General features: G+C 37.7%; 1 protein-coding gene and 1 long non-coding RNA gene across 3 annotated transcripts in view; one reads left to right on the top strand and one right to left on the bottom strand.

Annotated features, from left to right (window-relative positions):
• Positions 1-15,558, top strand: part of LOC311616419 — a 29,417-nt gene that overhangs the window by 4,805 nt on the left and 9,054 nt on the right. The gene's annotated exons all lie outside the window — the stretch shown is intronic.
• The window catches only part of GATM (glycine amidinotransferase), a 36,561-nt gene continuing 27,411 nt past the window's right edge, over positions 6,409-15,558 (bottom strand). For both annotated transcript variants that reach the window (XM_084871744.1, XM_084871743.1), the window contains exons 3-9: positions 15,033-15,228; positions 14,032-14,222; positions 12,928-13,065; positions 12,643-12,807; positions 10,024-10,087; positions 9,449-9,565; positions 6,409-7,366 (exon numbers count right to left, since the gene is read on the bottom strand). In XM_084871744.1, coding sequence (XP_084727870.1) covers positions 7,254-7,366; positions 9,449-9,565; positions 10,024-10,087; positions 12,643-12,807; positions 12,928-13,065; positions 14,032-14,222; positions 15,033-15,228 — 984 coding nt within the window. In that variant the 3' untranslated portion in view covers positions 6,409-7,253. The remainder of the gene's footprint in view (positions 7,367-9,448; positions 9,566-10,023; positions 10,088-12,642; positions 12,808-12,927; positions 13,066-14,031; positions 14,223-15,032; positions 15,229-15,558) is intronic.

Here is a 15,558-nt window from a genome sequence, read left to right as displayed (position 1 = left end):
TGCCGAAACTGGTTTGGCTCAGTGGATAGAGCATCGGCCTGCAGACTGAAAGGTCCCAGGTTCGATTCTGGTCAAGGGCATGTACCTTGGTTGCAGGCACATCCCCAGCAGGGGGTGTGCAAGAGGCAGCTGATCGATGATTCTCTCTCATTGATGTTTCTAACTCTCTATCCCTCTCTGTAAAAAATCAATAAAATTTTTTAAAAAAAGTCATCCCTGCTGTTTATGTCACTTGAGGCCTTCCTGATGGTTCAATACCTAATTCTTCAAATTTAGGTTCTCACACTAAAATAACTGCTACTTCCACTTCTGAGGTTGTTTCATGAGCAGAGTAGCAAGTGTTCTTTAATTTGTTGCTGCCCATATCTTGTTTATCTTTCTTCTTTATAGACAGAGACATGTCTAACTCATCTGTACATTGCAGACTGTTCCTCTTTAAAATAGTGCCTTAATGACTGGGGACATTGCAGGAAGTGTTATGTGTGTCTACATGCCTTTTGTTAAGCTTTTGGCAAAAGCCAGAAAACCAGACACTGATCAATGGAGGAAACTGGTTTCGGCCAATAAAAATATTTTAAATATTATAATACAAATTAGAATGTGGTATGTTCTATGTCAGTACTTCTGAGACCACCTACTAAATCAATCTCTGTTTGTAGGGATCAAGAATCTGCATTTTAGCAAGCCTTCTATATGGTTCTCATGCACATTAAAGTGCTTTATATGTTTAAACATAGACATAGAAAGTCTATCCACTGAGCCATACTGGTTTCAGCAGCTTTCCTCCTTTTAGACTGAGTTCTAATCTTTTTAGTTTAGTTTCACATGTGAACTACTTCCCTTAGTTTTTGTTTTTATTTTGTGTGTGTGTGTGTGTGTGTGTGTGTGTGTGTTTTTCATTGTCTTTTAAAACTATAAGACAGTCATACAAATGACTACAAATGGATCATGCAGATCTTACACTGATTTGGTATATTAGTAGGTTTATTTTTATTCACATTTTTAAATATAACCTTTAATCTGTAAGTCATATATGGAGTTACTATATGATCCAGCAAGCAATTCCACTCATTACCCAAGAGAAATGAAAGCAAATGTCCATATAAAAACTTGCACCTGAATGTTCATAGCAGCATTATTCATAATTGCCCAGAAGTGGAAATAACCCACATGTCCATTCATCAGTTGGAAATAACCAAATAGCCCACAAATAAAATGTGGAATATCTATACAATGGAATTTTGTTCAGCCATAAAAAGGAATGAAGTCTTGATAAGTTATAAATAAAATTTAAAAACATTTTGCTGAGTGAAAGAAGCACTTAACAAAAGATCACATATTGTTTGATTCCATTTCTGTGAAATGTTCAGAGTAGACAAATCTATTGAGACAGAAAATAGATTAGTGTAGTCCTAGGACCTGAAAGAGAAATGGGGAGTGACTGCTAATGAGGTATCAGGTTTTTCTGTGGGATGGCACTTTAATAGTCTGTCTGATAAGCTGATATCTGGAGTCCCTGTGGATATGTTTATGTTGAAAGCTGTTTTGCTGAAGGGGTCTTTTCTCATCCTGCATCTGTCAATCAGGTTGTGTGGGTACTTTGTATGGTACACTATTTTTAGAAGCCATTTGAAGCCTACATGGATGTTCTCTTTCTTCAAAGTATAAATTTTGATTGTCTTTTTCAGGCACAAAGTAGTGCCAACAAGCAGGTATCATCTTAACCCAATTCCAGGCCAGAGATTTTTCTGTACAAGCCAGATTATTTGAACCTGGGCTGTAGACAGTGCAAGGCCTAGTTGTTTTCACTTCACCTTAATTTCTGGTATGCAGCTGGGGTATGCACAGCCCCATTGAGGCAAAAGGTACGTCAGTACTACTGATCCTGTCTTTATTTTAAAGTTTGATATTTTGTTCATCATGGATTTTTCATCAGTTTTAACTGCATTAAAGTTTTATCTATCTGGATTACTGAGGGTTTCCCCTAAATTGTGTGCTCCCAGCTTTGGTATTTCTATATGTACTTGGGAATTTTCACATCCTGAGAGTTTGAATAGACAAAGATGTGCGTTCCCCAACTTCCTCTAAATTCCCATAGTGATTCTGGGTGCACTCTCTCAATTTCCTCCTTTACCATGCTATTTAGAATTAACTGTCTAAACTGTCTTTAGACTCTAAAGACTTCCACACAACTAGAGACTGAAGTGAATTAAACATAAACATTTATCTTCACTTTCCTCTGAAACTGCCCTAAAGTGATAGTAGCAGAATAATAAGGTGAAAACCTACAAGGATTAAGTGAAGAGAAAATAAGAGCTGTCCACAAATTTTTGGAAGACATGCAGCTGATGGAGGAGTGATGCCTGATCTTGATTATCAAAGTACAAGAAACAGAGACCTACTTACTACCTATAGAGACAGATAATGAGAAGTGAGCCAGTTCACACCACAAAATACCATTGAAAATGTGTTATTCTTATCATCAGTCATCAGGGAGAGGCAACAACAATTTGCATTCATATGTTATAGTCTATAATTATTTATTGTATCATCTTGAAGATTATTCTAACTCTCCCATGTCACAATCTGGTCAGGTGTGACCTAGATCTAGTACAATGAACAATGCCCTAATAGACTTATACTGATTATCTTAGGAACTAAGTCAAGCTTAAAGTGACCTTACTATGACCATAAATCATATGACTGACCGACTGAGAATGATTAACTCCAAAAAAATTCCAGGGTCTTGCACAGACTGTAAAATTTGGGGCAACTGCATGAGCTGAAAGGGTAACAAAATGGAGCTTTGGCCTGACTGTTGGAACTTTACTGTGAGGCAGCCTTTGGCTGTGATGCATCTCTTCTCACATTGTTGGTGCATTGTGTCTTTTTCCTGCAATAAACTAGGTTAGTGAACTAAGTGATGGGAATCTGAGTATTTTTTTACATTATTCTAATTTCTGAAAAGAATGGATGGATCCAAAGAGTTGACCAAAAAAAAATCTGAGATTGTTTCCTTTTTGCATTCTCCTGAACTATTGGGTAGTATTTGCTTGTAGTTACAAGTTAACACACTATCGTGGTCAGACCCCTGACCTTTATTTTTAAAGGCTATTCCTGAAAGAAATACTTTGCTTTTTACTAGGAACTAGGCTTGCTCTACGATGTCAATATTAGGTATTTTTATTTAAAATTAAGTTTATTTTTTATGGTCCATCTTAATATGCATAACTATTTCCTCTAGACAGGGAGTTACAAAGAGGCTTGGTGTTCCCTAGGAAGAATGATAGCCTGAAGTTGTTGGCATGTTATCTGGACACCCAAGAACAGTTGGTGGGCCTCCTACAGATCACAGAGAAGCCACTGGTAGCAGGAGTGGTAGGTGACAGCTAGAAAGCTGATAGCAGCTGTAGTGGAGACTAGGCTCTTTTGTTTTCCTCCACAACCTTGGCAAAAGAGCAGTATCACAAGATCTAAAAATAGGGAATTTACTAAATTACTCAGTTGAGCTCTCTTTGTTGAAAATATTATCTTGTTTAATAATAATGTAAAAGGCCAACAGAAGGGACCCGATGAGATGAGGAAGAGGGAAGAGTCCAGGATGTCTTGGTGAAGGGTCAATTGTGATATTGTGTTGAGTCTGCAATGCCTTTGCACATCCAGATAATGTCTACATGTAGCAGGACAATAAGAAACTAGGAAAATTCCAGGCCAAGTGGAAAAGGGAAACTGAGACAAGAAACTGAAACAAGATTCAACAGTTTGGGCAGCTTGCAGCCAGTTTGTGAATTGCAAGATCTTCCCTTCCCTAACTGAGGACACTTGAGAGCAATGTTTTATACCCTCCTCCCTAACCAGAAAATACATACCGTAGTTTACATCACCCTGTCCGGGAAAATAAAGAACAAAGACCCAATTAATGCCATTTGTGCCAGCGAAACCCAAGGACGGATGAAGTTGGGGAACAAATAACAAAAACCTCATTAAAGCCAGATAGACCTACTGTAAAAGTAAAAGACCAAAGAATAATCCAAAACTCATATATTAAAGTGAGTGTATTATTAAAATATACACTCATTTTAATATATCAGCATATTAAAAATGCATCGGGAAAGCTGATGAATATTCTATTGAAACCCTCCCCTAAGATTCTTGTCTAGAGAAAGAAAAATAAACCCTCAGGACAAAGACTCAAGGTGGGCTCACTCTACAGCAGGGGTCTTCAAACTACGGCCCGCGGGCCACATGCGGCCCGCAGAGGAGTCTGATCCGGCCCGCCAGGTTTTTTGGGCAGTGAGCGCAGCTGAGGTGTTACAGTAGGAATTAGTAGTTCATATAGTTCGGCCCTCCAGCTCTCTGAGGGACCGTGATCTGGCCCCCACTTTAAAAAGTTTGAGGACCCCTGCTCTACAGTATGCCTATGCCCCTTCCCGAGCATCAACTTTTTATTCTTCCTATATTCTAACTGTCCCCACAGGACTTGCAGCCAGGGAAGTGGTGGGCAGTGGCAGCTCCACCCAGGTTCACCCCTGATCCTGTCTCCAAGGCCCCCTTTTCTCTGACTTACCCGTGAGCTAACAGCAACCCTGGCTTGGCTCACTGCTTTCCTATAACACTTCCGGAGAGCCAAAGCGGAGCACCACCCAGGCTTTCTCTTCCCTATTGTTTCTTCTACTCTAATTTCTCCCTTCGTTTCACTGTCCCCAGCATTAATAAACATACTCTCAAACCCATCTGGACTCATGTTGCAAAATCTTTCCTACACAAAGTCAAGGACCCACACCCTACAGGCTGGCCTGAGGCAGACCTGCTCCGGGCCAGCCCCTGCCCAATCACAGACAGACAGTTGGGAACAGGACCTGGAACTTAAGATAGGGCAAGACTAAGTCTAGGCATAGGGCTTCCCCCCACATGGCCCATGGGAGTTATTAGTAGATATGTGGATGGGGAAGACATATGCACAGATCTAAGAGAAGAGAGAAGGTTCAAGGACACCCACCTCTTAGGAGGAAGAAGATAATTCAGAGAAGGAACTTGAATATCAATAAAAAGAGATGGGAGAGCTCTGGCCAGGTGGCTCAGTTGGTTGGAACATCATCCTGTACACCAAAAGGTTTCAGGTTCGATTCCCAGTCAGAGCACATACCCAGATTTCGGGTTTGATCACTGTCAGGGCACGTATGGGAGGCAAGGAATCAGGTTTCTCTCTCTCATTGATGTTTCTGTTTCGTTTCTTCTCTCACTCTCTCTTCCTTCCTCTTTCTCCAAAAATCAATGAGAACATATCAACAAAGGAGATGGAATAGAGTGGTATAAATAGTATCCACTGGAAATGACATTTGAGAGGTCAGGTCAAAGATTATACTTTGCATGGTAAGGTAGAAATCAGATAGCAGGAGATTGAAGAATAAAAGGTGAAATAGTGGAGATAGTATATGTATTCTGGAAGCTTAAGTCTAAAGGAAAATGAAGTTGCCATAGTTTTTGTTTGAATATTATTTTGAGCTTGATTATTTGCTGAGGAAACACACACACACACACACACACACACACACACACACACACACGGGTTGTAGAAAATATGATAACTGATGTAGCTGAAAGAGAGATTAGAATTAAAGTTGTATGGATTAGACTTGGTTGGTACATTGTCTCTTTTTCTGCCTCAGTGAGAGAAGTGTCTCTTTGTAGAGGGTTGAAAGGTAAGCTTTAGAAATTTAGATAGTAAAGGCAAGGAGAAAAAGAACTTTAACCAGAGAATGCAAATGCAAATAAATTTGTATGGGACTGGAACAGAAAAGCTGAGGGAACTGACACATGATGGCTGCCATTTTCTCTGTGAAAAATGAAGTAATATGATCAAGTAAGAGAACAGAGTGCAGGTGTGGAACAGACACTGAGGAGAATGTGGAGTGCTGTGTAATAGCATGATCAAGTAGTATTTTGGCCTGGGAATGTATACTCTGAGTGTACCCCAGTCCACACGATTGTATAGATTTTATTTAAAACACGAGTCAGTCTAAGTGTAGGACTGCTGTGGTGGATGAAAAAGACACCAGGATACACAGGAGCACAAGTGTTGGCAAGGGCATGGTTGAAACCTATCCCCGCCCCCCCCAATTTTTCATGAGTCAAAACATTTAGCATCTTGAACAGAAACTCTTTTTTTCTTTTCTGGGGCCTAGGATGAGTCCTTTATATTCAAAAGACATTCAGATACATTTGAATGAGTAAATTAATAAACAAAATAGGAATTTGCTAAACATTTCTGAATACAAGTATTAGGTTTAAATTTTTAGCTACTAGGGATGAATATATTGATTATATCAGAGCATTAGAATTCTGTCCCAAGAGTTACATCCTGTAATTTGCTCAAAATAATTAGACTGACACCAAACTCTAATAAAATCCATTTTCTGTAACACAAAACTTTATTAGAATAAAAATACTTGTACAGTATTCAACATTAAAATTACTTCACACCACATGTAGGTTTTACCTCTGTTAGTTTTTAATGTCTTTAAAGTCTGCACTTTAAATAATCTGCACATCTGTAAACAAATGTTAGATTACCAAAAGGAGTAATATATCCATTCAATACTGAATATCAAAATTTAGAGATGGGCACTGATAGTTATATCCTATTGCACTAAATATTTCTATAAAATTATAGAGAAGAAAAAGAGATTAAAATAAATCACCTGAAATGAGGTAAGTTGTATGGAAAAGTTTTTAGTAGCAAACATCTCCGCTGTTGAGAATATTAAAAACATTCATGGAAAATTCACTTAAATGTTTGTATAGTCTAGGTTATTTTTTTAACAACAACAAAAAAATTACCAAAATTCATTAGAAAAAGAGACAATTATATGGCTTTATTTAAGATTTGTGAATATTCTAAATCTTTCATTAATAAAAAAGAAGTGATACAATCATTCACAAGTGTAGCAAAAAGTTTTTTAAAAAAAGTGAAGATTAGGACTAATAGTTCAAGCTGCCTTTTGGAAAGAAAATTAAAAACAGAGGTAGATGGTTAAATATTAGTGGCCAAGTTACTAAATGCTTGAAGCCAAATAGCAAATAAATTTAGGAGCAGAGAGTAAGACAGAGCACAAGTTATTTTCCTTGTAACAAAGAAAATGAAGGCTTAAGACCCTGTGAAGGATATGATTGTTTAAAGCACTACAGTTCATGCACTTCTTAAAGCAGGAAAATGAACCTTGTCCCTACGCCACAAGCTCCATCAAGCGTGGTCAGTCAAAGTAGGACTGCAGGGTGCCTCGGCGCCGGACATCGCAGGTCCAGCAGTGGAAGCCTCCTCCCAGGGAATTGGCATTACGAATGTTAACCTTAATGGTACCGATACCTGCATTGAACGAGAGAGACGTGGCCAGTTAGATGGATTCACATGAAGATTCTCCTATAGGAAGTAAGCCTAAAGATAGGCAGGAATCCTACAGTTCTGATCCTTAAGTCTACCACAGTCCTGGAGAGTCTTTCAATTTTATTTTCATCAATTATATTTCATCTGATCTGTTCCAATGCTTATATAAAACATGCAACCAAAAAGTCAGCAGAGACTCTGAAGTCTATTTTGTGTCACTGACTATTCACAAGACAATAGGTAGGATGAGCATATATGTCTGTCAAATGTTCAAAAACAATCAAGCATGAACATTTCACGGCCTTTAGAATTATGCTTTAACTATTTTGTCAGACTGTTTCTAATTTTACCAGGTCAACTGAGTAGGAAAAGTATAGTTTACCTAATCTGAAAAGTTGACTTTACTAACATACTAGCAAAGTTATCTGATATGATTGACTTTTTTACTAGGCCACTTTAAGGAAACATTGAAACAGAACTCATACTTTAATATCCGGATTGTATGGTCCGATACTGAGACAATTAATTAGTTTAATCTGGCACTTTGTATTGACAAGGTCATGATGTGCCCAATCAACCAGTGGCATTTAGGAAGAATTTGTTGTGGTTGGCATAATGGGGTTTAAAAAAAAATCTGTTTTCCTCCTCTTATTTTGAGAAGAAAAAATAAGCTACAGAGTCACTAAAGGTTCCACTGGTATGGTCAGGGAGGAGAAGGCAGCAGGAACCATCAGAAAAACTTACCTGAGAAAGTGAGACTGAGCAGGGCTTTTAAGAGTAAGAGTAAGGGTAGGGCAGAGGTAAGGAGTAGGCTTGGGATAAGGGGTGAGCTTTCAAATACAAGAGTATGTTTCCTATAGATATATCTTATCTTATTCAGATTGCTAAATCCATATTAACCCTGATTTGGAGAGAATTCAATTACTTAAAAAGGTTTATTTAACAAGTTCCCTGTGTCTAAAAAGACTTTATTACAAAAAAAGGTAAATCAGATCTTTGGTACTTGATAATATTTTAAGTTGAGAAATAATAAAGTATTAATGGATAAAGAAACTGAATTCAAGCAATTGGGTTACTTAATGAAAACTGGGGGGTGGGGAAAGTGGCATAGCGTTAGGGGTAAAATCATTAGATTGGGCTCAATCTGACTCTGACAGGCCAATCTTTTATACTGATACTAGAAACCTGATGCACAAAATTTGTGCAGGAGTAAGCCTTTTTTCCCCCAGGACCTGGGCTTCCCTGGCAGCCCCAGCTTCATTCGGAAGGATGTTTGGTGTAATTAGCATATTACATTTTTATTATTATAGATTACATTAAGGAGAGATGTGTTAAAGGGTCAAAAATTGTTTCAGGGTAGTACACTTGAAATAAATCAAAACATGACTCAATTACAACAAGTGGACTACCTGGCTTTATTTAACACCCGGGATACATCAAGTCTGTTAACAGTGATCAGCACACATACTTCTGTACTCTATAGAACAGCTATATGAAAATTCCTTCTTTCAACACTTTCCTTCATAGTATTAAAATACCTAGTCCAAATTTTGAATATTAGGATAAGCAAATTCCTTTCTAAATAAAAATCAGTTCTGCTTTTTAGTTCAAAAATGATTTATTGACATCCTCTATTGCATTTCATTACTTTGTTCACTGTGCTTATCAGACATATAAGTCACTTATGTGTAAGTACCTTATGTCAATTAAAACATGCAATGACATTAAATTATTTTAAAGGACTCTCAACAATTCCTTGTTTGGGAAGGGCTGAATAATATATATATACTCAATTACAAAGGGATAGTTCTTCACATATGGGCCCCAGGAGGTTAGGTAAGTCATAGAAGGTGGGTACACTTATTGCCAGGGGAGAGATTGAGGAGCCTGGAATGCATTTCCAACCTTTTGAGGTTATGTTGTTGAAAACAAAAATATTGTCCATCTACAAAATAATAACTGTGCCTCTAAAAGGAACAGAAATTAGATAAAGCATACATCAAACCTAGTTTCATTTCTTCAGGTCTTCATATATGATAACAATGCTTTATATATTGTACATACCCAGCTTTTCAAACATCTTTTGAATTGGGACTTCATTGGCATCCACCATAACACGTTTTTCATCTAGCATTAAGACATTCATGGAAAGCCATTTGGATGACATCCAGAGTGGGTGATCTAAAAATAGCAACGACTTTTAATATTGTGTCTGCAATCATTTTTATTTAAAGCAAGGATTTGAAAGTGAAGAATATATTAAAGTGACAGTTCAATTTTCAAAGTTCACTTTCCCTCTAAAATTTTTATCTTAAGGCAATTTATAAATGGTATAAATCAATTTATACTCATTACACATATGGATTTCACTTTGTTTTATTTATGAAGTCATTTCTTGCTTTATGAGATGTTATTTTAGACTGATTTTTCCCATCTTCTCACTTTCATTTTCTGTGGAAGGAGAGGGTAAACACAAGTATAACTTTGTTTTAGTCTCTGTAGTTCTAAGCACCAGTTCACTCTTTACTGGGGAAATGTTTTCTCTGAATTTCTAAAAATTTGGAATGCAATCTATAGGTGAAAGATTCTTAGTCACTGAAGTAATCATTTTAGGCTGTGAGTAATAAAAGTAAACATACCATCTGGAATAACTGGTTTTGGAGGAGTAACTATGGTCCATCCTGCTTTCTTAAAAAGATCGATCTGTAAGACAAAAAAACAGCAAAGAGGCTTTCATCTATATATACTATCCTTATTCTTAGTCTCTGGTAGCCCTTGTGATTAATAGTTATTTTTGAGAAGCTGTCTTCTCAATTGCCAATATAAAGAAATTAAATTTTCAAGACTGGATGATTTCCTCTGAATCCTAATTTAAATTGTACATAAAATCCCCACATTAGTTTAAAAATAGCAGAAATGTTAAAGCTTTTAAAATATTCTTGTGCTTTTTTCCGGTTCAGATATTTTAAAATACTAAAGACACTTCTTTTTGAGAAATTCTCTTGAAAGAAAATGAAAGTATTTTCTATTTAGTTATAAGAAAAAAAATGTGACTGCCAATCCCATAGTCCATCCACTTCATAGACCATCACTTTGTGTCTGTGATTGTGGTATAAATACAAATGTTAGGGTTGTACTCCTTAAGAACTACCTATCCTTAGTGACCTATTTATTATAATTCAGCTGTCTCTATGTTCACTTACCCAATTACTAGTAATATAGCAATGAATTATATTGAAATGAATAACTAATATTGGTAATTTTGTCTAAATTTATGGGATAAAAATAAAGAGTGACATAGTAAAATAGTGATTTTAAAAACATGTACTAAAGCCTAGCAAATAACAAAACCACTTACCACCCAATTGGAAGTAGGGAGCAGCAGGCGGAAGTAAGAGACTCAAGTGATGGGGACAGATCAGCTGCAGTGCAGCAGCTCTGCTCCTCCCTCTGAGGTAGAGCTGGCTGAAGGAGGCCTGACCCACTAGCGAGGGAAGATACCCACTGCCCCAGATTTGCAGGGGTCACCTTGTTTGCAATGCAGCTGCAATTGGAACCTTGTGATATATAGTAGCTCCCCTTTACCCATGGTTTTGCTTTCTGGGGTTTCAGTTACCTTAGGTCAACCAAGGTCTGAAAATATTAAATGGAAAATTCCAGGTATTTTGAAAGAAAGAGACCACATTCACATATTGTTATAATTGTTCTATTTTGTTAGTTATTGTTAATTTCTTACTGTGTCTATTAAATAAATTAAACTACTATAGGTATGTATGTATAGGGGGAAATATAGAATATATATGTAGAATATATAGAATATATATATATATCTCCCTACCTAATAAAAGTAATATGCAAATTAACCATCACTCCGCTACAAGCCACACCACCAGCTACACCCACCAGCCAATCAGAGTGAGTATGCAAATAAACCCAACCCTACCAGCCACAGAGAACAGAAGGGAGGCTTGGGTTTCCCAGGCAACGGCGGAAGCCAAGCTTTCCACCTGCCCTTGCCGGCCTAGGCCTCCACTCAAGGCTACAAAGTCAATTGTAGAAGGTAAATAAATTCCAGATACCAGGGCCTCTGTCTCAGTTGCCAGAGGGCGTGGCTGGCCTGAAAACCACCACAGGCCCCTCCCTCAGGCTGCCCCACGCCCCACACCCCACGGAAACCCCCACCCTGATCCGGGACATCCTTCAGGGCAAACCAGCTGGCCCCACCTGTGCACCAGACCTCTATCCTATCTAATAAAAGAGTAATATGCAGATTGACCATCACTCCAACACACAAGATGGCTGCCCCCATGTGGTCCAAGATCCTGCCCCCATGTGGACATAAGATGGCCACCACAAGATGGTCAGCAGGAGAGGGCAGTTGGGAGGCACCAGGCCTGCAAAGGAGGGCAGTTGGAAGCAATCAACCCTGCAAGGGAGGGCAGTTGGGGGATCAGGCCAGCAGAGGAAGGAAGTTGGGGGCAAAGAGCCTGGCAGGGGAGCAGTTAGATATCAATCAGGCTGGCACGGGAGTGGTTAGGGGGTGATCAGGCTGGCAGGCAGAAGCAGTTAGGGGCAATCAGGAAGGCAGGCAGGCAAGCAGTTGGGAGCCAGCAGTCATGGATTGTGAGAGGGATGTCCGACTGCTGGTTTAGGCTTGATCTCACTGGGATTGGGTCTAAATGGTCGGACATTCCTCAAGGGGTCCCAGATTGGAGAGTATGCAGGCTGGGCTGAGGGACCCCCCCCCCCCCCGCTCCAGCCCATGCATGAATTTCGTGCACTGGGCTTCTAATATAAATATATTTATTTATATATATATATATATATATATATATATATATATATATATATATATATATATGTGTGTGTGTGTGTGTGTGTGTGTGTGTGTGTGTGTATATGGTTCAGTACTATCCATGGTTTTAGGCATCCACAGGGGGTTTTGGAATATATCCCAGTGGATGAAAAGGAGCTACTGTAATACTATTGTACTTTGTTTAAAAAAAATACATATATGCACAAACTTGAGGCTCTCACAGCACAGCCAAAGTCTGATGACACTATACTGTATATGTCTGAGTGTAGGACATCTTATAGTAAATATAACAAGCAATCTAATTTCAATTATAATAATGTTGAACATTGCTGAATTTGTCATTTAAAATCATTAGGAATCATGGAAGTGCTTAAAATAAAAGTGGCAATGACTTCAATTGCTAGTCTCTATTACTTTTCCAGAGTCCTAACAACTTCCTTACCTGGTGACACGGTCGGTCCGGGTTGGAAAGCACAAGACCAGGTCCAATGATATTGAAGGTGGCATCAATATGCATTGGATTAGGATCTTTAAAGGAGATGATATGCACTTTGTAGTCTGGAGCAAGATGCCTACGCATCCATTCAATGCCCAGGTAGTTTGTAACCTGAAAACAAAAGGAAGACATAAGTCAGAAAACTAAAAATAGAATGGAAATATTTGAATTTGGATATAAAAAAAATAAAATAACACAATGTGTGAAATTTCAGAGGCATCCTTTATCAACCTGGCTTCTCTGTGCAAAAATATCTCTTCCAGCTCGAATAAAGTCAGCAGCATCAAAGCATGGCTCAAATTCAGTAGTCACAAATTTTCCCTGAGCAGCCAACTTGTGTCTGTCTTCTACAGAATGAATGGGGTAATCCTAATTGGAACAAGAATGAACACATACAATGCATTGGTTCATGAGAAAACTATTTGTAGGACATTCTTTATTAAGAAAATTCATTTATCATCATCATTTCCCAACATACTACTACCCCAAAACATGTAAGATGTAGGCTCATGCTAACCAAAATAAATAAATAAATAAATAAATAAATAAATAAATAATAACCAATAACAAAAATGGCAGGATAGCATTTTTCTGATACTTAGAAGCAAGTGGTACAGAGGCAAAAATGTTTCTGAAAATATTCTGTGACCCGTAATTGATTTATGTAGCTACCTACAATATTGACTGTCAACAGGATGAAGTCATTCTCTTCTTTTAGAAAAGGAATTTGGTCCTGAGCCTAACTCCTGCCATAAAATGATATGTCATGCTTCCCTGCCAAATTTGATTGGGTGTGGTGAAATAAATTTATTATTTATTTCTGTCTTTAAACCCCTGGAAGGTTTTGTTTTTTTCTTTAGTCTTTCCATAAGTGATCAAATAGTACATTATCTGATAAGAGATATATATTCCCTTTTACTGTGAATTTGGCCAATAGACCAAATTCTTTTTCTAGAACAGAATGGAGTTTAGTGACTTTTCTCTCTCCACCGATGACTCAGGCAAATTTTATGTGCCTTCAGGCAAATTTTGCTGCTCCCTGTAATAGAATGACACTATTTCCTCATGGGGTGGTTGGAAGTATAAACAGGACTGAGGATGTAAATAAAGTACTTTGTTCAAGACCTGACACGTAGTCAGCACCAAGTAAGTACTTTATTTACATCCTCGGCCCTGTTTAAGTATTAGCCATTACAACTATTATTATCACAATATAATTTACTTTTATTTTCATCATAAAATGCATAACAAATATAAGGTATCAGAGAATCTCCATTCTCACTGTGGATCATTTAGAAAAGTTACTAATAAGCGCACCTATAATTTGGGACTTACCTGGTCATAAAGCTCATCAGCCATTGTGGGCTTAGGAGCTGTTGTCCACTTGGCGCCCCGGTGGAAGTAGTCTTTGATAATTGATCGGTATGCTCGGTACTCAAAGAATCGAGCTCGCCATGCCATGGGAGCCTCAATAATCTCATTGCCCACAACCATTAAGATGTCCCGAGGCATTGCACCATATAAACCTATCAGATCGAAAGTTCCACAATAGCCTTAGTAATGCTAATTGCCAAGATAGAGAAGTCTATATAATATTATCCCATTTTTCAGTAAAAAAAATTTTTTTTACAGAAATTCTGTATGTGTGAATATATAATTATGTGCAAATGAAAAAAGTATGGAATGATAGATACTAGATTGTTAACATGAATTCTGTGTGAGGATCCTGACGCCAAACCAGAGAGAGAGAGAGAGAAAGAGAGAGAGAGAGAGAAAGAGAGAGACAGAGAGAGAGAGAGAGAGAGAGAGAGAGAGAAGAAAAAAGTGAAGAAGTAAGGTTCTTATTCAGAGGTCTTGAACCCCAAGTCTCCACCTTTTAAAAACTTTTTTCTTGCTACACAGAAAGAGTTTTTCAGGGAATGTCAGTATGATAAGATAAAAGTTGGGACAAGATAGCTTCTAGAACTGTGAATTAGACTGAATTCAGGCACAAGAACAATCTTGTAGTGGTGTCGATTAAAAAAGGGTGTGTGTTTCTGTTCCTCTCTTAACTTCGGTTCTTGAGGAAAATTAAATAGAATCCACTCTTCTTATGTAAGAAATTTATCATAAAGTTGATAAAGGATTCTTTCAAGAAAATCCCAGATTTACAATGAAGTTTTGAATGTATACATCTTAATCATATCAAAAAGAACCAAACTGTTCCTAAGTAATCCTTACAGTTTTGAAGAATTATTAAAACAAAGAAATCTCTAAGGAATTATTAGAGTTTTCTCCTTACACATTAAGAAATAAAAAATTAAGACACTAGCAATTTAGGAATTAACATCACTTACCCGTAGACTCAAAATCAGGAGTTGTATACTTTAGGGACCAGTCAATGATGTCAGGCCTCCTCACTGTCACTCCTTCCATTTTTAAAATATTGCACATTTCTTCAATTTCAGCAACAGCCTTTTTCAAATGATCTTTGGGAAAGTAATGGCCTCCATGCTTCTGGTAAAATGGCCAGTACTTTTCATATGTGTTGGCCTAGACGCAGAAGAAAGTAAGTGAAATACAGAAGAAAAATACGACTCATGATATATTTATAAGTGGTGAACCATAATTTGAATAGCTTAACAGAACTGAGACTTAGCACCACATCTCGTCCAGTGTTGGACCCTAGCATGGACACAGTGCTTCTCTAGGACGACACTCAATATTTGTTGAATGAAGAAGTCTAAATCCCCTTGATGTTTAAGAGACAACTGAATGGAAAACAGTTGAATGTTTTAAAAAGGCCCAATAAATTTGCTAAAACGATTACTGTTAAATTAGGGTAGATACAATGGTAAAAAATTTTCACAAAAGTATGAAAAT

Source organism: Pipistrellus hanaki (assembly GCF_964339955.1).
Source record: "Pipistrellus hanaki genome assembly, chromosome: 1".
NCBI lineage: Eukaryota > Metazoa > Chordata > Mammalia > Chiroptera > Vespertilionidae > Pipistrellus > Pipistrellus hanaki.
The sequence above is the reverse complement of the archived record's forward strand: the minus strand, read 5'-3'. Positions and strand labels throughout refer to the sequence as shown.